Genomic DNA, 25,532 nt, shown 5'->3' on the forward strand with positions numbered 1-25,532 from the left:
CTTGAAAATTTTCTTGAAACACTTCAGTTATATCTATCTTAAAAATTCTTGGGGAGTCAGAGTCTAATTTAGCTTCTAGTACAACAAGTGTATAGAAAGTAGGATTCAAAGCAATTTTCCACAATGGTGCCCCCAACCATAGATTTTCCAATTTATATCTGAAGCTGTGATGATGATGCCATCAAACCTCTAGTGTTTTGTCTCTTTCCTCTCCAGGTGCATTATATATAAAAGGCCTAAAAAAGGGTCCAAAGAACATCGTCACTGGCAGAGTTTCCTTCAATAATTGTTAAACAACCACTAGAAGACATCAAATAAAAATAAAACCCCAATTTATGCAGCAAAGATTATGAAGAATTAAAAAAAAAATAGAATTTAAAACTCCTGACTTCCCAGTCCAGCTATCCAAAGATCCAAGGAATAAAGGAAAGTCATACTGAATGGCACTGCAGCTAAGAAAACAACATAAACCCCTTGAAATCTGTCCCCATATGCCTGCTCATCTTTGACCTACAGGCCAGAGACAAGTGTCTTACCCTTTCCACCCTACACTATCTAATGTACAATTACAGTATGGGCCACGGATCTCTGCTATCCCCACATTGTCTGCATTGATCTGTATACCTCTTGCAGTAAATGGGCCAGACTCAAAACTCCAGTCAGTCCTCCTTTTAGAGGTCACAGACACACATCATCTGACTTTTCACGTACAGCCCAGGCTGTCTATCACTTACCACCCTATTAGCCAAAAAGTCTAATCTTACAGAGAACTTCTTCTCCACCCCCCACTAGCCCAATATATGAGTGGAGCATGGATGTGGGTGTTAGTATCATAAAACTAAAGGTCATGCCATTGGAATGAATACACTTAAAAGGTCAGACTTAACTTTTGTTTAACATCTGGTGGGGGTCCCAGCTGGAGGGTGGGATACAAGGGTAAAGTTAACTATGTTGTTGGAAGTCTGAGTGAAATTCTGGCTTCACTAAAGTCAACGATAAAACTTTCACTGGCTTCAGGGGAGCCAGGATTTCACCCTCTTAACTACAAAATTAATCAGTTTGTGAAGTTGAAGCATGGGGTGTGTTTTGTTTTGTTTACCAGCTTTAGTACTAGGGGGGCAATACAGTCTCAATCTCAGTTCTGCTTTAATGGTGGTTTTTGTGAGGGAATTATCTTTTTTATTTAAATACTTAGAGAAAATCAGACCATGATTAACAAATGGATGAAAGAAACCAGTTTACTAAACAGTCTGGATTTTCTAAGAACTAAGAACATTTCAAAGGGATAAATATGTATTCAGTGCACAGTCTTCTGTCTGAAGCAAAATCCATATGAAGGGATACATTGGACCAAGTTATTGTATGAAATGTCTCGCTCTTTGCATATGGAAAATATAACTTAATTAACAAAATTCAGTATTGATCAGTATCTACTTAGAAGCTTCTACTGAGATCCCTTTTGGAAGGGAATTATCTGTTTTCCTGACTTGAAGAGAAATAGAAAATAAATCCTATTGTTTCACCCATACAGTCTCCTCAGAAGCAGCTGTCTGGAATATTAGAATGGCAAGGAGGGACTGTCACTCTTGCCTGCCTTGACAAGGACAGATAAATAAGTAGGCTGTGCCTAAGTGAGTATGAACCTGTCACTTGGCTGAATTTTGATCTCACCCCAATGGGAAATCAGGAGTGATGTTAGTGAAGTCATATAACACTAGTAGTGAGATCAGATCTCCAGTACATGGAATTAATAATGAAGGCTAGAAATGCTTAACGATAGTAATATATCTTGATACATGTATTTGTTTGATGTTATTACATTGACAGGCACCTATTCTGTGCACTGGTTGTCCTTCCGGCAGTTAAAATTGATAATCCCTTAACATTATCCATTTTAACAAATAATAGGCAGCTTTTATCTACCACTGATCAAATAAGTAAATACTTTCTCTCTCTCCAAATGTTTCTAATGTTATATTTGAAGACAGAGCTCTTTATTTATATTCATACCCAATCTCTATGAAAATAGTAGGTATCAAATGGTGTCTGCCATATTTAAGGGTCCAAATAGTTTCCATTATAAACTAGTGCTTTCACACATTCCTCAAAATATTTATTTTGGGGATTGAAATTTTCCATGTTTGTTTTTTCCTGAAGGTTATTTTTGTTTGTTTGTTTTTTTAACTTACTTAGAACACAATCCTTTCAGTTATTTTTTAGCTATGAGAGAATGAAAAGAAAACATTTACCCTGGTGTAATAATAAAATAATAATAATAATAATAATAATAATAAAATTAATATAATATTATAATAAAACAATCATTTAAAAAACATCCAATCACACTGTGCATAAATAATGTAAAATAAAAAAGGCACTGGAGCAGGGGGACTGGATCCTGGGTCTCCCTAGGAGACTGCTCTAACGAACAGGCTACAGTGTCATTCTCATGTGTGTTCTCTCTGGACCCATGATTCTTTTATTATTTATTCACAGTGAAACAGCTTCAACAGGATAAACTGAGGGAGCTCCACATCAGAATAGCCTAACGGTTAGGGCACTCACCAGAAGCAGTAGATTCCTGCTCAAATCCTTTTCCTCTGCCAGCCCCCTCCCTCAGGTAGAGTGGGGACTTGAACCAAGGATCTCACTCATTGCAGATGAGTGTCCTAGTCACTGGGCTCAAAGTTATGAGGGAGGTCCTTCCGTGGCCGTTTTGTATAGGGGCTTGATCCGGTAGGCAAGCTTTGAGTATGTCATGCTAAAAATCACACCGAACATGCTTCTACTGGAATTTTTTGCAGTTGAATGCTAAATAGTACATGTGCTTTTTCAATATGGATGAAAAAATGTACATAAAAGTTAAATATTCACTTATACACTCAGGGTATATTGTCCCTGAACGAAAATAGACAGAGGAACGCCTACCTTTCCTTCGTTCGTGCATCACTCTGGAGTTTAGGTGTCCAGACAACTAGAGTGAGGCTGCAGTGCACATGTCCAGAGCTAAGTTCCCTCTAAGCCGTGCAGTAGGCTATCAAGGGCCACACAGGCCAGGAGAGGCGCCCCAGCCAGAGCTGCTGGGGCTGGGGTGGGGGATCACATGCAGTGGAGCGAAATTAAAACTCGTAGCCAAGCAGCGCCCCCTGCCCATTGTGCTGCAGCCACCTTGTCTGGTGGGTTTAATGAACTACTGTGAGTTAGCGGGAGGTGCCCAAGCCGACGCCCCATGACCCACTGCGTCCCCTGGGGATGGAGTGCCATGCTGCCCCGCCCCCCGCAGCCACTGACGCCCATCCCAACAGGTCCTCCCTTGAGCTTTCCCAGCCTTGCGAGCCAGCTGGTGGGCTTGGGAAGGCAAAGGCTGATTCCCTGCATGGCCCATGGGCCATGTGTATCCAGGCATGGAGCTCGGCCGGGGGCACAATTCCAGTGGCTGATGCAGCTGAGTGTGGTTTTACCCATCCCATAGGGGCTGGGCAGTTCGAACCCACCCGTGAGTGCCTCCCTTGTGGGTGCAGGGGGTGGAAGGCAGAGTCATCCCCCCCGCCACCCCTGCAAAGTTGCCCACTTGGCCGGCAGCCCACAAAGCTGGAGGTGCCTGCCAAGGTATGGCAGGTCTGTGTCAGGGGGCGCCCCACGGGAGCTGCCGTGGCCGGGGAGAGGCACCCCTCCCCCGGCCCCGTGCTGCTGCAGTGAGAGAGGGCTGGGGGGAGTCCTCACTCCCCGCCGCAGCCCCGGGGCAGTCTGCACCCCAAACCCCTCATCCGTGGCCCCATCCTAGAGCCTGCACCCCCAGCCAGAGCCCTCATCCCCTCCCTGCACCCCAACCCTCTGCCTCAACCCTGAGCCCCCTCACACATTCCGAACCCCTCAGCCCCACCCCCTGCCACCCATCACCTCCATATTGATGCATATAACAAATTTCATTTCGCACGCGGACGTAAAAAATTGGAGGGAATATAGGTCCAGAGGCAGAAGCATAGGAGCCTAGGGAACTTTTAGTGCAAAAATTAAGGTGCTGAGTGAGTTCACGTGCCTACACAGTTTGACAGCAGTTGAATGGGGATTTTGGGAATCCCAGTGGGGCCTGATTCTGGGATTTAGGTGTCTAAGGTGGCAGTTAGGTGCTTAAATCCTTTTGTGAATCTAGCCGTTCGTGTGCATATAAGGAGTGAAATCCTGGCTCCGCTGAAGTCAAATGGGAGTTTTGCTTGTCAGTGGTGCCAGGATTTCACCCAATATCTCTGTTCTCAACTCAAACACAATAGTATAGTCAATTCTTAACGCCTCTAATCCATACTCCTTATTTTCAGATGCTAATTTCATCTGTGAGCCCTAGAGCTACCATCAGCCTTCTTTTATCTTGGTTTCCTACAGCTCTTCATATAGTGTATGCATGTAAACACTAAAGTTATTTTTGTATATTTAAAAAACAAATTAATTGAAGTTGCCTCTTTTCAAAGTAGGTCATGAAAGAAATACAACGCCATTCCACTAATTAAGAAGGGTGTATTTTTTTTTTTCTTAGCAAAGTGCCAAGAAGGAAAGATCAATACAGCAAAAACCCTTTTCACTTTAGAGCAGAGGGAGCTGGAAAAGATCCACTTGAGCTCTTAGAACTGTAATGCTGGAGGCTGATGTCATAAAGAAAACTAGCTGAGGACTGAAAAATAAACCAAGCAAACTAATAGGTTTTAAGTGTAAAAATGGGGGGAAAGTTATACATCAGTAACATCCTAAATAGAGGGATGGGCTTTACTCTTGGTGGTGCACAACTTTGCCTCTTTTGAAACAACATTTCATTTTGAATTTTACAATCATTTATATTTTAAAATATTTTAAAAGTTACAAGATTATTGGAAATGAAACACCTTGAAATGATCAAACCAAAACATTTCAATTGAGTCAAACAAATTTTTTTTTTATTACTTTCAGTTCACAAATTTTTTTGAGATTTTTGACTTTTCACCCTGATTTGAGACAGGAAAATGTTTCAAAAATCTCACACAAATTCTGAGAACAGAAAACCCTTTCCCGCCCGGTTCTAATAGGGACCTTGTACAGTTGCAGATACTTTTAAAGGTATGCAATGAATGTGTCCTGCACATCAGAGATTAATCTGCCCCAAAGCATGTCATTATCGATATTTCAGAGTGCTATGACTCTGCTCCTGCATTCAGATACATACGGATAGATCCTGAGTCCCACAGGGAGTCCTCTTGTAGTTGCTGGGACTTTGCGTGAGTGTAGTGGTCTACGCACACGAATTTGATTGTAGGATCTGACCCATTAACTCCTACCATCAGGAATGATCTCTTCAAGGCAAAGTGGAGGTTTATTTTCATTAAGTATTTAATTCCCACTCTCATTCCCTCCACTTCCTTTTCCTTCAAAAAAACGAGTCCAGATTCAGTGACTAATTGTACAAGATACACTTCAACATGTCAGTATCAGAGCTGGACCACTCCTTGTTTATATCGGGGATTATCAGGAATAATTGTATACATTATAGACATAGTTGTTGCTTCCAATTATGAAAATGTGTGATTTTAGCACAGGGTAGCAGTGAGAATTTTATGAAGATGAGTTCAATCTTGCTAGCTGGATTTTTATTCATTTATTTTTGTTCACCCTCATTTAAAATACAAAACAAAAAATAGAAGACTCAGGTAAATATAATTCCTGGTGTTTTTAAAAAGCTAGTCTTAATGTTGGGCTATTTGGGATCCCTGAAAGCCCCATCTCTTTTCTCTTGGAGGTCTAGGACCCTACTGAGCTGCTATAAGTGTCACTGAGAGGACCCTGACTGAGTCAGTACATAAGGGTATACCACACCAGCACTTATTTGAAGATCTTCTCTTGTTCTCCAGAAACTCAACTTTGATTTTAAAACAAAAAACAAGTTGCTAGGGGATATGGTTGTGAAGAAAGCCTCAAAAATAGGAACTGAGTGTAACCAACAGAGAGCCTGGAACAATAGCTCTGACGGGTTTGACCTTCTTCATTCCTATCACTGAGGTGTTAACTTACATGGCCAATGATGATGATTTAAATATCAATGTAGTTATCTGTTTAATTCCTCACAGAGGAAAAAAGAAAGGAGAGTCAGAGAACTCCACAATTTACTGTGAATAACATCTCATTTTGCTGTCTCAAGTGGGTGGCACGTGGGAGATGCCACCAGTTATTTCTTTTCCCCTGTCAAGAAGGAACCAAGTCCAAGAAGTTCAGCAGAAGCCATGGGCATATTCCAGACTCATGAAGGAGGCGAGTTCAGTGGAGCTCAGAGAGCGTCCATGATCTATACTATAAAGTAACAATCTACTATGAAGGGTATCTTATTTTGATAACTCACCTTAGCGTAGCTTGGAAAGAGTACATCACCATTCTTTTTTCTTCTCCCAATTTGACCCCTGGTCATCGGCAGACTTGTTCTATTATCAGAAGCTACTTAAAAAGAAAAGGTGGCTTAAATTATATCTGCCTGAATCAGCAGCAGCCTACGTGGCAAGGGGGAGACAAAAAAGCGAGACTACCTACCCTCGAAAAATTCTGGCTTCCTGGGAGTGGAACAGGATAAAGGTTCCAATTCAAGAGGAGAAATCTGGAATGAAAGACAGACAAGGAGCAAAAACGCAGAGTATGGGACAAAAACAATGCCGTCCTCTGGGTGAGGAAGATGCTGATTCTTAATCAATGATTATTGTGTTTAGACACTCTAGTTACAGACAGCCTAGAAACAGATGATAGGGTTGGTTGAAAATTTTCTGCTGAAACTGTTTTTCAACAGAAAATTTGGGGGGTTGACTAATTTTTTCATGAAAAGTGGCTGCTTTCCACAGGAAATGTTGCTTTTCATTGAAAAACCAAACACCAGAAAACCAAAATATTTTTATTAGAATAAGATTCTGCAGTGCATCAAGGGAGTCTTTTTGGGGCGGGGGCGGGGAGGGGTTCAGACCCCATTCTCTTCTATGGGATGGGTGTCCTGGCCAGGCTGTTTCCCATGATGCACTTCCTCCCCTCCTCCAAGAGAGGAGATGAGGAGCATCATGGGTGTTGCTGGCTGTGGTGCATCATGGGAGGTGTAGCTTGACCAGGGAACCTATCCTATAGAGGAGAATGGGAGCAGGATTCACCTGAACTTCGACTCCATAAGGCACTAAGGCAGAGTTTCCAAATCAAAATATTTTGATGTTTGGCTGAAATTCTTTCGTGTTCAGATTTGTGCTGAAAATCTGGAATTTTCTTTGGAAGATTTAGAAAATGAAAAAATATGTTGTGTCACTGAAAGTTTCCATGCAGAAAAATGCCATTTCCCAACCAACTCTACTAGGTAACTAGATAAACAGTATAACCTCACTTAATGAGAGACAGAGGGGTGTGGAGTGAGAAGGAAGAGCCCGGTGGAGCGAAACATGTTCAGCTTGCATTCAAAGCACCCTGGAGCTGCCATACTCCCTCAATGAGCCATGTAAGTGCCAGACCAGCTTATCTACTGCCTCAGCCCTGCCGTTTGGCTCTCTGATTAGCCACCATCAGAGAAGGGAAAGGAAATAGAAGGGGGCCATATTAGTGGGTCTTCTCACTTGCTGGCTCATCTCTCTTCTGCTTGAGGCAATGTAGGTGAATATCACTGTCAATATTTTGAAGGGGAAGGAGGATTAGCTTCTCCTACGCTCATCCCCCTTAACAGGCTGCTGACTCTGCTTCTAGATGCAAATCCCAAATCCTCTCCTCAGGCAGCCTCTGCTGCCCCCTGGTCACATCCTGGAGCAAGGGTGCAGCCCTCCAGGATCCCACAAAAGAGTAAAATACAAATTAAGGATTAAAAAAACAGAGAGAAAAAGAGAGAAAAGAAAAGGCCCAAACCTGGTACTTTGTTCACCCCAACTCTCACTTTAAAAGAAAAAAAATTATAACCACCCTTTTAAGTTCTATAATTTAAATAACTGAAGGTAGTTAAATAATCCTGCCTGTTGATAATGCAAGGTAAGTCCCTGATCTTACAAACACACTCTCATTATTCTTAAACGCGTGGGGTCAACAAAACTGTGGCTTATTTTAAGTATATGACTAGTCCGGTTGACTTTATTGGTGCTACTCATATGCTTCACTTTAAGCCCAGGCATGCATATGTGCAGGATGAGGACCCATTTTTTTCTGTGTATAGCTGAAACTAATCAAACCCTCCATAACATGTAACTGATTATGAGAAAAGGTGTTTCAGGTAAAAAAAGAGCTTGGATGTGTTTTGACCGTCTGCCTGTTGTTGTGTGTTGTGAACTTAATTATGTCACAGTGAACTCAAATGTTATCACTTCAGTTTAAATGTGAAACAGCCGCATAAGCACAGTAATGTTGTCTCTGAGCAATACTTTAAAAAAAGGAGAGAGCAGGAGTATTAATCTAGACAATATTGATCTCCACTAATGCGAGGAGAACATTTGGTTACTACACACATTTGGTTACTACACACACACCACTCCACCCCAGCTTTCCGCTGGAGGTTTTCTCAGGATTTTAGAGATGGACTGAGTTTTATTGTGTTGGGGGGGGGTGGAGGAGGATTTTTTGTTTTGTTCCTTTGTTCCTGAATCCGATTTAGAGCGACACAAGAGACAATTATGTTCCTCTCCTCCTGACTATCTTTTCCATAGTCTGATATCAGGTTTGGGGTATTTTTTGTGTGGGGATGGAGGAAGTCAAAAGGCAGGGTTAATGAAATTTAGTATAGTCTTTCATGGCTCAGCTGAATTTCTGATTAATAGATTACTCTGGGGCAGAGCCAAGATCTCTGGATCATTTCAGATGGATGGAGCCTGTGGTTGTGTATCTTATTGCTGCATTGGCATCTGCAGGAGGGGGAGAGCTTAAATGCATGAGCGGGGATCATCTGGTTATTTATGGGATGGGAACAATGTGTATAAAGATATGATCTGACACATACGTCAAAGTAATTCCTGTTCACTGACTTCAGGAAAAATGCATTATAAATCCAGCTACTTAGTGTGCTTGGAATTCTAATACAAAAGGGAGAAAGGTAGCTGCTGTGGAGGCTTTCTCTGTGGTTGCCAAACTCTTTATTTTGCAGTCAGACTTATTTCCTCTGGCTTTTAATTCATTTAACAAAGGTGTTGTCTGGGAAAAAAAAAAAAAAAACCTCTGTGTGAGGAAAGATTATGATACTAATAACTCAACCTAATAAGATGCATCCCAGGAGCAGCTCTTGTAATTTCTTGAGATATTATTAATAATACTCAAAGCAGCATAATGTACGTCATCACTGAAACTGAATTTTTGTAAGAGGTTTTAACTTTACCATCTTTCCTACCACCAAGGAAATGAAAGTGCTATTTTTAAGATACTAAAAAAAGGGTTGGTGGGTTTTTTTTTTTAAACCAGCGCTGTCACAGTTTCTTACACTATTGCTGTAGGAATGAACATCTGTGATAGGAATATATGTTTATATGTAATCAAATAGATGGAGTTAAAAATGGCTTTAACAGGCATCGATAACGTCTTTGGGGGCTTTGAGTGTTTTGAGAGTATTATACAAAAGGGACGCTTGGTGAATTATTCAGAATTATTCAAATACTATTTATGCTAGTAGACAGCAGTAAAGTTGTATTTAAAGGTCTCCTTTTTTAAGTAGGCTCTTTATAGGGATTTGTAAAAAGTGCTCTCTTAATGTGCATTTTTGCCATTAAATACAAAATGCTGTAGTTTACAAAGGTAGATTTATCTGTCTGCAATGATAGCCATCACCTTAGTGTCTGACCTCCTCACATATAGTAATGAATTTATTCTCTCAACATTGCTGTGGATAGGGAAGTTTTACCCCTACTTCATAGAGGAAGAACTTGAGGTACAGGGACACCAAGTGACTTTCCGAGGGACACACAGGAAGACTGTAGCATAACGGAAATTGAACCTAGATGCCCGAATCCCAGTCCAGTGCTTTAAGCACAAAATCATAGGAGGAGGAGGAGAACGTACTATGTATTTTATCTTTTGCATGAGAGGTGCAAACGCCTGTAATATAGAACCAAATACTTGAGAAGAACTTCTGCTAAATGATCCAAGGTATTGGTTGTGGTGGAAACACAACATCTGAGCCATTGCTGAAATAGTGCAGGGAAGGGGAATATAAGACATAAGAAGAATTCTATTTACATAAATATGCAAAGACATCTGTTACAGTCATGAACGACCTGCTGGTTTAGATCATCAGTGGGGGAAACTTGTAGTTAATCAGCACTGCCTACAGTAGCAGGTGCTACTCTAGGCAACAGGAATTACTGAAGAGGTTTTCAGTGAACAAAGACCATCCTGCCTGCCAAGAAGAGACATTTGAGAAATTAAAACAAACAGCAGACTCCTACAAAATTCTTCATTTATAATGTGTAAGCATGCTCTTACTTCCAAACCTTTACATGGTGGTTATGTGTTCGGTGTGGATGTCAGAGCTGTAAGGCTCACTTAAAGTACTTAAAGCTGTTATGGTGAATTTTCTGAACCAACTAAACCAGAACAAAAAAAAATTGTCATCGAGATTTAGAGAGAGAGAAAGTCAAATACAAAATAACATCTTAATATATAGCATTCGGCTTCTTTTTTTTATCACAAAGTATACCCAAACTAGTCATGCAAAGCTGTCTTTCTTTTTAAAGGTTATGGTTATTTTAGTAAATCATCCAAGCTTGACTCTTGTGCTTTATGAACCACCGAATACTTGAGACATTACAACTTTTTATTATGCAGAGATGTGTGCATATACATTGTTCTGCACAAAGTGTTCTGCATAACTCCCTATAAATATACATTTACTATTTGTTCTTTTATTTTTTTTGGAGTTGCTTATAATTTTACTGCTATTTTATTTAAGTTCTCTGAATAACATTGTGCTATTTTTTGAGGTTACTGTCTGTTTCTCACATGGATAAACCACTAGGCAGAAAACTAGATTATAAAGTTTGGCCTGGAAAGGATTAGGTGTGGCGTGGCGTACGATGCATTGACTGTAATTGCCAGTAGTGCTGATCAGAGTGTACTCATACACTGAAGGAGGTATCCAAGAGAACTGTAGTAAAGCTAAAGTACTTTCAACATTTAACAACGCTGTCTTTGCATCTCTCACATACAGTTTAAATCACAACTGTAATAAATGTAAATATTTTAGCCTTTAAAATATTAACTGTGTCCCATTAAATAATGTTCCTCAGTTCTGGTAGCAAATAATATAGTAAATCAAAATAGAACAAAACCTCTTCTGTTTTCTTCCCCCTCTTTGAACAGAGCGTGGATCACACTTCTTGTAAACCTCATCATATTGAGGTGGGGCTAAGATGAGCATAACCAGTGACGAAGTGAATTTCTTGGTGTATCGCTATCTCCAGGAGTCAGGTAAATTACTTGTCTTTCATCAGAACACGCGTCACAGATGGAGAGAGGGAGAGAAGAAAACCAATTTATTGCATTGTGTTGTGTCAACAAAATTGCATTGAGCATTAGAGAATGAAAAATCCAGGCTAAATATTCTCTGCACAAAACCACGTCTTTGAAACCATTCCCCATGGTAATAGGGCAGATATACAAAGGTACAAAAGTAAATATTGTAGTTAGGCAAAACAAGAAAATAAATAGCATTATGTTAACAATGTCGAGTAGAATTATATCATACTAGCCAAAGTAATTTTTGGCAACCTATGCACAAAGCACAATTACTTAATCCCTTGGGGTTTTTTAGCCACTTAAGAATATTTTAGTCAAATGTCAAATGAAGTGAGATTTTCTGTAAATAAGCTTTTCATTGGGCTGCAGATAAGTACATTTCTAAATGGTTATTTGTGTGTGTAAATATCTGATCTTTGTGCTTAATCAATGTCACTCTGTATATGAATCTAATGGTGAAAGTGGAACTCTGTCCTTGTCTTCCCTTCCCTCTGCTCTTCTGACCGCTCTCTTTTCAAACATAGGAGGGTCTTTTAGAGTAAAACTGTAATCTGTGCTTTTAAAAGATACCTTCAAATTGATGTTTAATTTTAGAGGATCCATTTTCTTTTTCCCAGCCTGCGTCCACTTCCTAGCTAACACCAGCCGGTAGGAATGCTGCTTTGCTGATGTGTAGGGCAACTGCATTGTCCAGGAACTGACACCCACTGTCCCAACAGGGGCTAGAATTGGTCTCTGCGTTGGGCTAGAGATAACCAGAGTTAGTTGAAAATTGTTGGATTTCAAAATTTAAAAAACATACATTTTAGCAAAACGTCCCTTTTTTTAAAAAAAAAACAGCTCTAGGAAAAAACTTTCTGGCCCCATTAGAATAGGCAGATGGGATCAAAATCTCAGCATCTATTTGGAGTGGAAACTCAAATCTGGATCACTGTTTGGAGAGATCAAGGTGCCCCTGTTAGTTATCCCACCATGTATTTCATTGAGGCTTATTGGAATTTCTATGTATACTCGGCCCTCTGAGAGGCTAGCACCAGCCTTCTTTCCCCCATCTGCACAGCACTCACTGCCTGTTTCCCCTCTAATCATCTGGCTCATTGGAACTGGACATGGCTGCTGTCTGTGATCTGGTGATGGAAAGCAAGGGCTGAGAAAAATAAAATTTGATCTAAAACTTCATTTTGAAAAACAAGCTGACTGGGGTTTCACTCTAAAAGGCTTTTGAACATCTGAAAAAGGTGCATAGAGGATACAGCCATACCTTAGAATCCTTAAAATTACTTTCTGTTGTATATTTGCCTTTTTATATTGTTTTTAATGTAAATGATTCCACATCACCGTGTTGTGCAATGGTTTTCCCCTATGGGACAGCAAAAACCAAAGATGGCAGTCTTCGCCTTCCTGCTCGCCCTCAATACTCACACTAATGCTGTGGAATGATTCAAAAGGAAACTTTATGGACCTCCCGATGAATGGCAAGATCGAAACGATGGTGGAATAAGGCTCTTCTGGATGTTTTTCCTCTACTGTTTTACAGTATTTTTTAGCCATTTACTGGGGGGAAACCATTGTGTTTCTACTTCATATACTTTTATTTGACATAGAAAGCTATATTTCCCTAACTTTATTATGCGTGAGAGTAAATATAGAATAACTCCACTGACATCACTGGATTTATTCCATATATAAATTATATAGTTGAGAACAGAAGTTGGCACTAATAATTTAAAGGAAAAACTAGCTCAAACCAAACCATTTGGGCCTGGACACTATGCATAGTCCTAGTAGAAGTATCTGACCCAGTTGTGTACAGGTACAATGTTGTACAGTAAAAGGAAACTGCAAGTAATGCTGTGCCAGCAGATCTGTTTTTTAAGAAGCATGTACTATACAATTGGTATTGACTTTCTGAGCCATGCTTATGCTCTTTTCCCTTATGGAGTTTTAAATTTGTATTTTTTGTAACACAGATAAAGAAATCTCAGCTTGTAAGATGCTTTGCCACCTTCTAGCATAAACAATATAGAAAGACGAGATAGTAAATTAAAAATGTCTAAACGAGTTTCTAATGATTGTAAATTTGATATCCTGTGGGTTTTTGTAATATAGTTTGAGTTCAGTCATCTACAGTTGATGGAGTCTGCAAACCCAGGAATTTTTTAGATTTCCATCAATGGTATTGTATGTTGGAATGTGAGCATCCACCCAGCTCACAAAACATCAAGAATATAAATCAAATAGCAACATCAGAGTAATTTAAAAAGAAAACAGGTGCTCAATTTTCCTTTTCTCTCCTTTAATGTTCTCTTGTGAGAATTCTAAGCTTTTGCCCTTAAAATGTGTGTGAGTAGGGGGAAAAGACAAAAGGAATCACTCACAAGACAAGTAGGCAAAGCCATATAAAGCAGAAATATTCCTGGATCGTTACAAATATTTCACAGCTGCGAGGCAGCAGGTTGCTTGAGGTTAATTCAAACATTGTCATGGCAAAGGTACTTGTAGGTACTGTGCACTTCCTCATGAAAATACTCTAATGACATGATTATGGAGGAAGTTCAAGCCTTTTAAAGTTGAAAAATTCATCAATAAACCTCAAAGGTTACTTTCTCTTGCTTAATACCTTACTAGACCGGAAAGCTTGTACCCAAGAGAATTAAAAGAATTGATTGAAGATCTCTCTTAACCATTATTGTTAATTTTTAATAAATTTTGGATTACTGGGAAAGTTCCAAAGGAATGGAAAAAAGTGAATCTTGTGCCAATATTTTAAAAGGGCAAATGGGATGATCCAGGTAACTATAAACCATTTAGTCTCACATTGATCCTGGTAAACTCATGGAAAGGCTGATAAGGGACACAATCGCTAAAGAATTAAAGCATGGAATCATAACTAATGTCAGTCAACGTGGTTTTATGGACAACAGGTCTTGTCAAAAAACTTGATATAATTTTTGATGCGATTACAAATTTGGTTGACAAAGGTAACTATGTTGACAAAATGTATTTAGACTTCTGTAAGGCATTTGACTTACTCCCACATGAGATTCTATGGGAGTAAAAAATTAGCACTACAGAAAATCAGTGTAGCCCATACCAGATAGTTGAAAAACTGGTTAACTAATTTCAGCTCAAAAAGAAGTTATACATATGGAATATTCATGCAACTGGCGTGTTTCTTGTCAGGTTCCATGGGGATCTGTTCTTGGACCAATGTTCAAGATCTTTTTTTATCAATGATCTGGAAGAAAAGATAAAATTTGCAGATGACCTGAAAATTGGTGAAGTGGTAAATAAGGATGTGGTCAAGTCAGTTTTACACACTGATCTTGATAACTTGGTGAGGTGGGCTCATTTAAACAACAGGTGTTTCAGTTTTAATACAGAAAAATTCAAGGTTATACGTCTGAAACAAAGGATGTAGGTGTTCATGCTTCAAAGATGGGGCCTGTATTCTGGAATACAGTGACACTGAAAAGAATTTAGGGGGCAAGGGAGATCACTAATGGAACGTGATCTCCCTGTGTGATGTAGCTAAGAAAGAGAACACAATTATTGGATGTATAAGCAGGGGAAGATCAAATAAGAGTAGGGTGGGGATATTACCACTGTATATGGCATTAGTAAGCCCATTACTGGAATATTATGTTCAATTCTGATGTCCAGACTTTAAAAAAAAATGGAAAAATTACAAAGGCTTTAAAAGAGCTACAAAATAATATGAGATCTGAAAAACATTCCTACTAGTGAGAGGTTTAAGAAGCTCAGTCTTGACCCAAGAGACGGGTGGTCACTGCCTACAAATACTTACATGGGGAAGAGATTTCTGATAATAGCACTTTAATCTAGCAGAAACAGGCATAATGAAGCTAGAGAAATTCAGACTAGAAGTAAGGTACACATTTTTAATAGTGAGGGTAATCAACCATTGCAACAATTTACTTAGAGATGTGGTCTATTCTGTATTGCTTGAAATCTTTAAATCAAGACTGGATATCTTTCTAAAAGATATGCAATAGCTCAAACAGAAGTTATAGTCTTGGTACAAATATTATTGGGTGAGGTTTATGGCATGTGTTTTATATGCAGCAGGTTAGACTAGATTACCATAATGGGTCCAATCTGACCATAAAATCTATGAATCTACTTCTCTGCCTCACCTCATGGAATTCCGGGTAGGGTGATTAATCCTGAAATTCCTTCTTTTTCCCATAACTCTTCAATTTGTAATAACCATAGTTGCAACAATGAATCCTTTGGCGTGGTGGATTAGCAAATATATGTAAAATGAGTCCATTCTGTAGATTATTATTGTTTATAATTTATACTTTGTGTTATCAAAGTGCTTAGGAGCCCGAGGACTATAATCTCATTGTGTTAAATGCTGTACAAACACAGAACAAAAGACCATCCTTGCCCCAAAGAGCTTATCATCTTAGTGTAACAGAAGAGACAACAGATGGGTGCAGACAGATGGGGGGATACAAGAAAACAATGAGACAATATTGGTCAGCATGACTGGCAGTAATATGTGCACACCAGTGGCCTAACCGTTATCAGGATTTTGTAGGCCTCATGGCAAAGGAGGATTTTGAAGTAGAGTAATGAGTTAGTTACGCGGATGTTTATGGGGAGCAACCTCCCAATCATGAGGTGCATGAGAGAAAACACAAAGGGGTGCTTGCTTGAAAATTAACAAGTCGGTGATGTAGGCTGGCATTGTTGGCCAATCAGAGGTGAGAGCGGACATTGTGATAGTGAATGAGAGATGGTAGATAGGGTGAAGATAGACCATGTAGGGTCTTGGCGGTGAAGGCAAGTAGCTTTTGTTCGATGCTCTAGAGAAGGGGGAGCCAGTGGAGGAATGCAAAGAGAGGGTGCCATGGTCAAAACAATGATCTAGAAGAATGATCTTTGCAACAGCATTCTGAACAGATATGAGTGGGGCAAGGCCAGAAAAAAGGTTGTTTCAGTAATTGAGACTTGAGATTATGAGAACCTGGACAATGGCTTTGGCTGTGTGAATGGATATGAAAGGCTGTATCTTAGAGATGCTATGCTACTTATTTCTTCTCTTATTATGAAAAACATATAGGTCTTATCTACCCTAAATTACACTGTCAACCCTCCAATGCACTAGTTGCCTTAAATATATAACAGGCATTTGATAGTAGGTTTACCAAAAATTAAAAAGTAAACTTCTGTGGCTTGTAAAATTTCCCAGGAAATCACATTTTGACATTTCAGTTCTTTTTTGAAAGCATGATATCTAAAAATATAGAGCATAAAGTGCTTCTCTAGGGGCTGTCCTATCAGTGTTGGATCTGTGAGATGGTTCATCAGTGGCATACTAGTGTTGTTACATGTTGCTTATCTTTACCAGAAAACAAATTTATTAATAGGACCCTCAAATATTTGTCTTAACCTTTTCATGGAATCCCTGTTTGTTTGTTTTTTTAATGTTTAATAGGTTTTCCCCTTTTCCCAGAATGGATAGTGTCTGCTTAAACTCTGTGTCACACAGATTCTAAAAATATTTAGCTGCAGCTCTGCTCCCCTCCAGGTACCCAGTAAATTTCTAGTGCTTCCACACTCCTCCATTACTTTTTTCCAAGGGTGGCACTGTGTGTGTATTATTCTCCCCCTATCCAGTAGAAAATACTTCTGAGAACTGCACATGAGAATGAAAAGTTCAGGCCAAAATTTTCAAAGTTTCTAAATCCATAATTAGGCAGCTGATTTTCAAAAGGGCTGGGGACCGCTAGCCCTGGTTGAGTTCACTGGGATTTGTGTGTACTCAGGACCTCAGAAAATTGGGTCACTTTATGTTTAGGTGCCTAAATATTAATTTAAGGGCTTAACTTTATGTACCCACAAGTGAAAATGTTGACCTTGCTTACTAAAGTTAGAGAGACTTGCTATTAGTTTCTTCCAGAATGAAGGAGTTGCAATACCACCCAACCACTTAGAATCCAGAATATAGAGTTCCCACATGCTGCCATGACTGTCCAAAACAGAACAGATGATTATTTACATTCCAGAAAGGACATCAGAACAATGCAATTAGAAACATGTTGTAATTAAAAGAATTCCAGTGACAAACTGAATGGTGAGAAGAAGTAGAAATTGAAAATTCAGGTGCATTGGTATATCTGAGACTTGCATTAATTCTGTCTCATATGTATAATCTAAATACTCTAAACTGAAACAAGCCTTCAGATATGAGTGACAAATCCATACTTGGCACAAATGCAGCAAAATAAAACTTTTTTTGTCCCTACGGCCCAGCCACTTGTCACTTACAATTTCTTAAAACTATTTCAAAATTAATAATTTTTATTTATTGATTTGTGTTCCTCTTCTGGCTTCTAATGCTCTTTTCTGATGTTCCTTCACTTCAATTTTTTCCACAATATGTTTTTGCTGCCCGAAAATTACCTCCCTATCTATCTCTGGCTTATACTGCTTAAAAAACAAACAAATATCATAGCAGCTGCCTGGCAGTGCCTGTCGTAGTTAAGGTTGCATAACAGTTTCCATTCTTACACTTATAGCTTTCTGAAACTTTAAACTTGAAGTTTTCCATGCTTCCAAAGGTGGATAGCAGACTCTTTGGAGTACAATTAGTATCTGCCACTGCATCCAACTTGATGGTGGGATTGAAACATTCACTGGATGATTTTGCTAAAATGATCAGCAGTGAAATTGTTAGGTGCTGACGTCTGAATATTTACCATTCAACTTCAGAATAGTTATTCGCTCCTCCTCAATGAAGGTGGATGGGACAGCTTGTTTTAAATAGCTGTTTTAAATTTTCTATTTGGAAACTCAAGAAAACAGCAATGTGTTGTGTGTTTGGCTCATGCTAGAGAGATTTTTTTGCAATTATAAGGGCTAGGAAATTCTCTGTTATTTAAAGCTTAGACTGAGGCAAAAGTTATGCAATAAAAGGGGATTTTGCAGAATCATAGAAACCACAAGGCCCGGTTATTAGTTTAAACTTGTATATGTGGGAGATGGGCTCCTTCCTGCAAATCTTCTAAGGTGAACTAGAGGGGCACACTTCCCCCTTTGTAGTTCCTAAGGTGCACGGGAATATTTTCTTTACAGATCTCATAAAGTTAATGGAACAGGGAGTTCTAATGTTGTCAATTTAAATAGTTCAAGATTATAGTATTTCCATGTGCTCCTTACAATTTCTTGAAAGCCAGCAGAACTTCAAAGTCTTGAACTTTCTTTTAATTTTTTTTAAACTTTGACATTTTATACAAAAATTAAATGTTACGGTTGAACAGCTAAGATATTGAAAGTTAGGAAATACTTAATGTAGATTAATACTCTGTCCCTTTTGAATATATGTCATATGACACAATCTTAAATGACATGATCACATACAGTTTCTCAAAGAAAAGAACATACTTTTTTTCTGTGTGCTTAGGTACATATTTATAGCATTCAGAGTGCTGTGAACTACTGTGTATACCACAGAGTTTGTCATTTTTATGAAAAGTGCATACTTCCTCAAAATACTTCAGATGAAGCATAGCATAGAATAATAATAAAAATATTGGTGTATGTAGGACAGCTACATTTGCTTCATCGTTACCTGCCTCATCCTTTGCAAATCAGGAAGACTGTGCTGTTAGTTGAACAGGAAATATAGAGCGTATGGGTTTTGACAAAATTATTCAAATACACACCTTGAAGAATAATTTATTATACAAGAAGCGTAAGTCAGTCAAGGTACTGGACCACTTTGACAACAAAAATAGTGCACTATTCTCATACGTATGAAGTCTGATGATGATGATTTCCCCCCCAATTCTATTCATTAGCTTCAAAGACCTTTTAAAGAGCCTCTCTAGGAATATGCTTTTAAACAATGTCCCTCAAGTGCTGCTGAATTTACCTGGTGCATGTACAAAGCTCACATCAGCTGCTATATTTCAACATGTACTATTCACGTCTTTTGAAGCCTTCAAATTACAGTGAAAAGGACAAGGGAGCTCAGTAGAAAAGAACTTAATTACATATTGTTTTCAATTAGGCCTTGTCTACACACAAAAGTCCTACCATTTTAACTATGCCAGTATAGTTACAGCAGAGCAACCTCCCTAGCATGGGCTCAGTTATACCAATATAAATGTGCTTATATGCTGATATAGCTTATTCCATCGTTCTATTCTGTGTTTGTACAATGCGTAGCCTATTTCGAGTCCATGACTAGGTCTCCTTGGCACTGCAGTAATGCAAATAGATCATCATAATAATTAATAAATAAATAAACCAGTATAATTGTACCCACACTAGGGGTTATGCTGTGTTTATTATTTTGGTAAACAGTGCACCTGTAACTGACAGTTATGTCTGTACAAAAACTGTGTTTAGACCAGAACTAAACTGTTCTGTGCCTCAGTTTCCCCACCTGTAAACTGAGGGTAATAATACTTACCCCACCTCACACGGAGTGTTGAGGTTTTGTTCATTAATATTTGTAAAGCACGCCAAAGTCCTCTAGTTGAAGGCGCTGCAGAAATGTTGAGTAGCTTTTATTTTATTTGATCAAAGTGTGAGATAAGGGTGGAGAGTGGGCCAGGAGTTTGTTACTTATTCTGAGTATCTGGACAACAAGAATAAGGTGGTGAATCCAACTTTTCAAGCGTTAAAACGAGCCTTCGTGGCAATGTGAAGTCAATTTTTAGTTGTCATGATTTAGCAGAGAGCTGGTCTGTGAGCGAACAGGCTTATTTACATGATGTCTCATTTTCCATTGGCCCAACCTACTCAGTGAAAAGAGAATTGCTTCTGCAGATGAGCCAAATTTCTGATGAATAGGCGGCTCGATTAAGAGCCAAGATTTGTGACCTTCCAGGGGTTATTTCAGATGCACAGAGCCCTTAGTGTTCTTAGTACAGATGTTGCATCTGCTATATTGGAAAACAATGTTTGAGAAATTGAACAAAATCAGCATTAGTTCAAATAGATATGTCTCCCAATAACTGACCTGATTATTTAAAGAGAAACTGTCAATTGGATTTTTATAAATTGGCTAATTAAAAAGAAATATTTTCTGTTAGATTATGCTTTATATAGTCTTTTTTTAACTTCTCTGAAAACATTGACAAATCTTCTCCCCATCCCCTCCTTTGCTTCTATTATCTTTTTTAAAACTAAGGGAAACTGACTATACAGTACATTGGAGACCATGAAACTGGCTGTATTCAAAGTATTGTCAAAAGTACATAGTTAAAAATGAAAGACTTTCAATTCCCCCCCCCCCCCCCCAATATAGTAATCTTGGGTATTACTTGTATGAGTAGCAGTGCAAATTTTTCAGGCAGAAATGTGATTTTTTTCAGTTGATGTCCCTTTTAAATGAAAAGAGTACTTCATCATTACACTTCCTGATAAATTTTGATGGCACATCACATGGCCCTTCCAGATGTATTTTCATTCTAATTTATAGTTTATTTATATAACTAATGGGGAATAAACATTATTTCTCAGTTTAGAACTTTATTATCATCCATAATTCCTCACTCTGCGTGCCACCGTCTTTATTCACTCTGAAAAGATGAAATACATTTAAAAGATCCAGAAGTATAATTAGAAGTCAAGTTCATTTCACTTATGATCAAAGTCAGGTTTGGATCCAGATTAAAGTCAGGTTGGGATCCAGATGTGAAAGGGTTTGGTTTAAATGTGCAATTTTTCTCTAATGCGTTTTGCCAACCTCTTGTAGATAAAAGCAATTTGGCTTTCATGTTGACAGCACCTTTATGTCACATGAAATAATGTGAGAATCATGATCTCAGTGTGCGCTTTTCTCATAGGCTGACAACATAGAGAGGCAATATATCAATAGTCCTGTTATGAAATCCAAACCCCACATTTAACAAAACAAAGGACAATTTTTTTTTGTCTATAGATACAGAAGCAGAGCAGTTTGGTCATTCCTTGTTCTGGTTAAGTTTTCAGAGGAAACTAATCAACTGTAGACCCTGGCATTTTGTATGTATTGGAGTGAAAAATAATCAACATTATGTACGTAAACTGTTACTTATGTTCCAAATATTTATTTCATATGCACAAATGCCCATATGTGTAAATACATGTTTTGCAAATTTTAAAAACCTGTCCTGCTGTATGTCTTCGTTCACTCTTATCCATTTTGCATCAGGAAGGCATATTAAAATGTAGTGTAAGGAAAGCAATTCAGAATTTAGCAAGTTCTTGAAAAGGAAAAGAAATACACTGAGTATCCTGTTCTTCTGCCATCCTCAAAGCCCTACTTTTAGTCAGTATTTCCTTCTAAATCATTTCACAGATTTACAAATTTGGCTGTTTTAAATTCTCTTTGGCCTGTGTCTTGGCATACAGTGTCATATATGAGCTGTATGGTCATTTTGAAGACAGAAGAACGCAAACAAGTGCACCCTTTTTCAGATGTGTTTTTACCATAATTCCAAAAAAGTTTATAGATGTTTTTAAATTAGACTTTGTAAATTATTAGTCTATAATGAAGATGTATCTATTGTGTTGTATTGAATAAATTATTGACGTGACACATTCTAGAAGGACTTGCTGAATAAATAAGGGTTTACTGAATATCATAGGCATGGGGGTAATTACAGTATCAATTCTGGGAAAAAGTTTTGGATTGGGCCTACACTTGGAAGGTTTTGCCAGCATAGCTATACTATACCAGCAAGGTTCTCCTAGTCTGGATGCAGCTCACACCTGCAATAATGCACATTTGCCAGTATATCTTATTCCAGCTAGCTTGCCCACCCCTCCCTTCCCCCGAAATACTGGCAGAAGCACAGTTTTTCTAGTATAACTACATCTATAGTAGGGGCTTTTGCTGGCACAACTGTGTTGGTCACAAGTCACCACACCTCTGCTATGTCAGCAAACGTTTGTAGTGTAGATCTGGCCTTACTATCTTGGGAACTGAAAAGTCCAAGGTGACCATCTGTAGAAACCATCTCAGTGTTGAAAGCCTTGCTTGTTCATTACTGAGCGTCAACAGCAATGTCCTTTTCACTGCTGCTTGCAGGTGGTTATTGTAACTGACAGAAGAACACAGCTTAGAGCAAAACCTGCTAAATATGATCTCCCTTGCCTAAAAATGAGTCTTGAAATGATACACATCCTCTCCTTTAACCTTTGGTTCAGAGGACAGGTCTGGAAGACGATGATATTATTAATGTAGTAAGAGAGGATGACTTTTTTGTAGTGGCCATCGGAGAAGATTGCAAAACTTGCTGATTTGCATAAATAGTTACATTAAAATGCCAGATCAGTGTTGACATTTAATTACAGATTGTCAGGCTAATTTATATGGCGTGATTAAAAGAGAGAATTATTTCAAGCTTTATTTTTTAAAACAAAAAAAACCTCTTTCCATTTTCCTTGTCCTGCCTTCTCCCCCTATCATATTTCTCAAATAGATTTAAACGGTAAAAGCCAAATACTGCTCATCAAAAGATCATTTCCAAGTTTTATTAATCTTTTCCAACATATTTTCCTGCTTCACAAAGACAATCCCTGCCCAAAGCATTCTTTGGCACATCATAAAATAATTTGGGGTTGCAAAGTTTCACTCTGAATTCTTGGCAGATGCTGAGCAGGTCAGATATCCAAGGAAAAGGGTGTAACTTTTAATATTTGTGAATAATTGCTTCTACAAAACTTAGTAGGCAACCATGCGCACTGTAATTTTGGCAGCTGACATAAACTACAGCGTAGGATCCTTTCTTTATATTTCCCAGGAACTATGAAAGAACTTGTAATACAGGACCCATTTCCCAGGGTTCTGGAAATCATTTTAATGGTTCAGTAACCCTAATCTTAATACAAATGTGCAGGCCCTATTGTTCAGTTGATTTTCTAAAAATATATTTTGACTGCAGTTCTTATTTTACATTGCTAATGTGTGTCCTTGTTAAGTCCTTTATGTAATCACTAAGGTAAGTCTTCAAAAATAAGCAGGCGCTGCCAAAAAAGAGGGAGGCACTTTAGGACATATTACCCAGAATGAAAAAAGCTCAACTTGGAGAAAAATCGGAGTCTGCTGTGAATCATAAACAAGATGTGGTTTAGGATTTGTGCCCACCTTTTAACTGTCTGCATTAAAACACAACGCATGCAGTGGCTGGAGGCAGCAGAATGATATTAACCGTATGTAAATAGTCTCTTAGAGATACCAGGGTCCCACTTGTGATGCCACCAATTTACTGACACTCGGCTCTGAACAAAAGTATATTCAGAATTGCCCTGTGATAAGTAGAGATTTAATCGGAATCAAAACCACAGTTCTGCTCGTAAATGTCATCGATAATACAACATATGACTGGGTCAGGGAAAAAGAGCAAATGACTATCGCCTGGCAGTTCGGTCACTCTTCGGGGGAACACCCAACTACAAAGACCTGCTCCATTGGAACAGCTTCACCAGGAGAGATGAAGAGAGATTCACCCCAGAATAGACTGGGAGGGCACTGCCTTGGGAGAGGGGAGACCTGGCCTCAAGTCCCTTCTCCAGAGCAGGAATTCAAACCCTGGCCTCCCACATCCCAAGTGAGTGTCCTAACCACTGGGCATGCTTCCACCAGCTGTTTTGTGAATCTAGTGCTTTAAAAATGCCTAGAAGCAAAACATTTTGGGTCAAAGGACAGGTTTTGTTTAACCCGTAAATGGACTTTTTCAATTCACTGGTATTTTTAGGAATTTCCAGTTCAAACTAAACTGGCTTAAAAAAAAAAATCAGAACTGCCAGCAAACTGAAAAATCAATTATTTGCCCAGCTCTAATTAGGGTCCTGGCTTGTACTTTGCAAATAAGTAGTTGATATACCTGCTTTTCACCTCCCTGCCCCAGTAACCCTTCAAAATACTTATTTTCATCCTCATTGTGCATGCTTCTAATTAGTTATTCTTTCAGTGCCTCCTTCCCCTCATCCCATTTGTGGTAGCAAGACTCTTATTTCTTTCCAAGCATCACATCACACCATTCTTCCTTCCTTTCCTTCCTCTGAGATGTAACTCCCAAGACCCAGATGTCAAAATGTGGAAGATATTTTTCCAGAAGTTACATCTGGACCCTTGGCAGGCTCCGCAAGTGGTTGTGCTGGCAGCTTTGGAGTTACTCAGGGTTTGGGGACACGGTTAAGCTGCAGATGGGACTGTGTGGGATGTCTTGTCCTTCTGAATGCCACTTTCTTTCGATTCACTTATAATTCTACAGAATGCCTCTACTTGATACGTCTAAATCCTTCGTGAGATTTGCACATAGGCCTATTTATGGAAATAAAGACGGCTCTTTTACCCCCTCATACCCAGATATTTTTTTTCTGCAGCCTGTGGTACTAGCCAACTTCCTAATACACATTCCACTCTTACACAATTTTTTACAACAGTTAAATTCACAGTCTTGGTGCCAGTGCTTATGCTGCTTAAAAAAATATTCATGCACTCAGAATCCCCAAATTGCCAGGATCATGCAAACCAGAGCCATTTTAAAACCAGAGTTAGTTTAAAACCATTTTGTAACCCTGCTCTTTTTTGTATCCCCTACCTGTCAAATAGCTTTTAAGGGAACAAAAATGCTTTTTGGGGAAGAGAAAAGGAAGAAATGGGATGGGGGTTCAGTGAAAAAGCATGGTCTCAATAAATAAATTTTTAAAATGTTGGCTATCTTAACTATGAATAGAGCTGGTTAAACCCTGCTAAAAGAATGTGGCAAATATTCATTTATATTCCAAGTGGCTGCTCAGTTTGACAGGGTTCATTCTTCCCCTTTCCTCTCCCCATTATTAACAAATGTAACAAATTCACTTGTTAGGTGGTCTCTATAGGATGAACCCAGGACCTCTGGATCTAAAAGCATCAATCAGCCTTTACTATTTCAGCTACAGGACTAGGATCACGAGTGCAAAAGCAGGAACAGCCACACAAATCTCCATATGAGGAACCACCTTGTTAGTATGAGTTATATAAACATTTGTGAGAATGGGTTTTTATTCCCAAATGTTTGGAGAATGACTGCTCTTCATACAAACACCTGGGATTTGGTCCG

The 25,532-nt window shown here is 38.9% G+C and overlaps 1 protein-coding gene across 3 annotated transcripts in view; it reads left to right on the forward strand.

The window, feature by feature from the left end:
• The window catches only part of TBL1X (transducin beta like 1 X-linked), a 259,645-nt gene that overhangs the window by 193,845 nt on the left and 40,268 nt on the right, over positions 1-25,532 (forward strand). For all 3 annotated transcript variants that reach the window (XM_084646525.1, XM_084646526.1, XM_084646527.1), the window contains one exon: positions 11,302-11,409. In XM_084646525.1, the coding sequence (XP_084502651.1) occupies positions 11,352-11,409 (58 nt within the window). In that variant the 5' untranslated portion in view covers positions 11,302-11,351. The remainder of the gene's footprint in view (positions 1-11,301; positions 11,410-25,532) is intronic.

Source organism: Lepidochelys olivacea, assembly GCF_965140295.1.
Source record: "Lepidochelys olivacea isolate rLepOli2 genome assembly, chromosome: 1".
In the NCBI taxonomy this organism is placed as follows: Eukaryota; Metazoa; Chordata; order Testudines; family Cheloniidae; genus Lepidochelys; species Lepidochelys olivacea.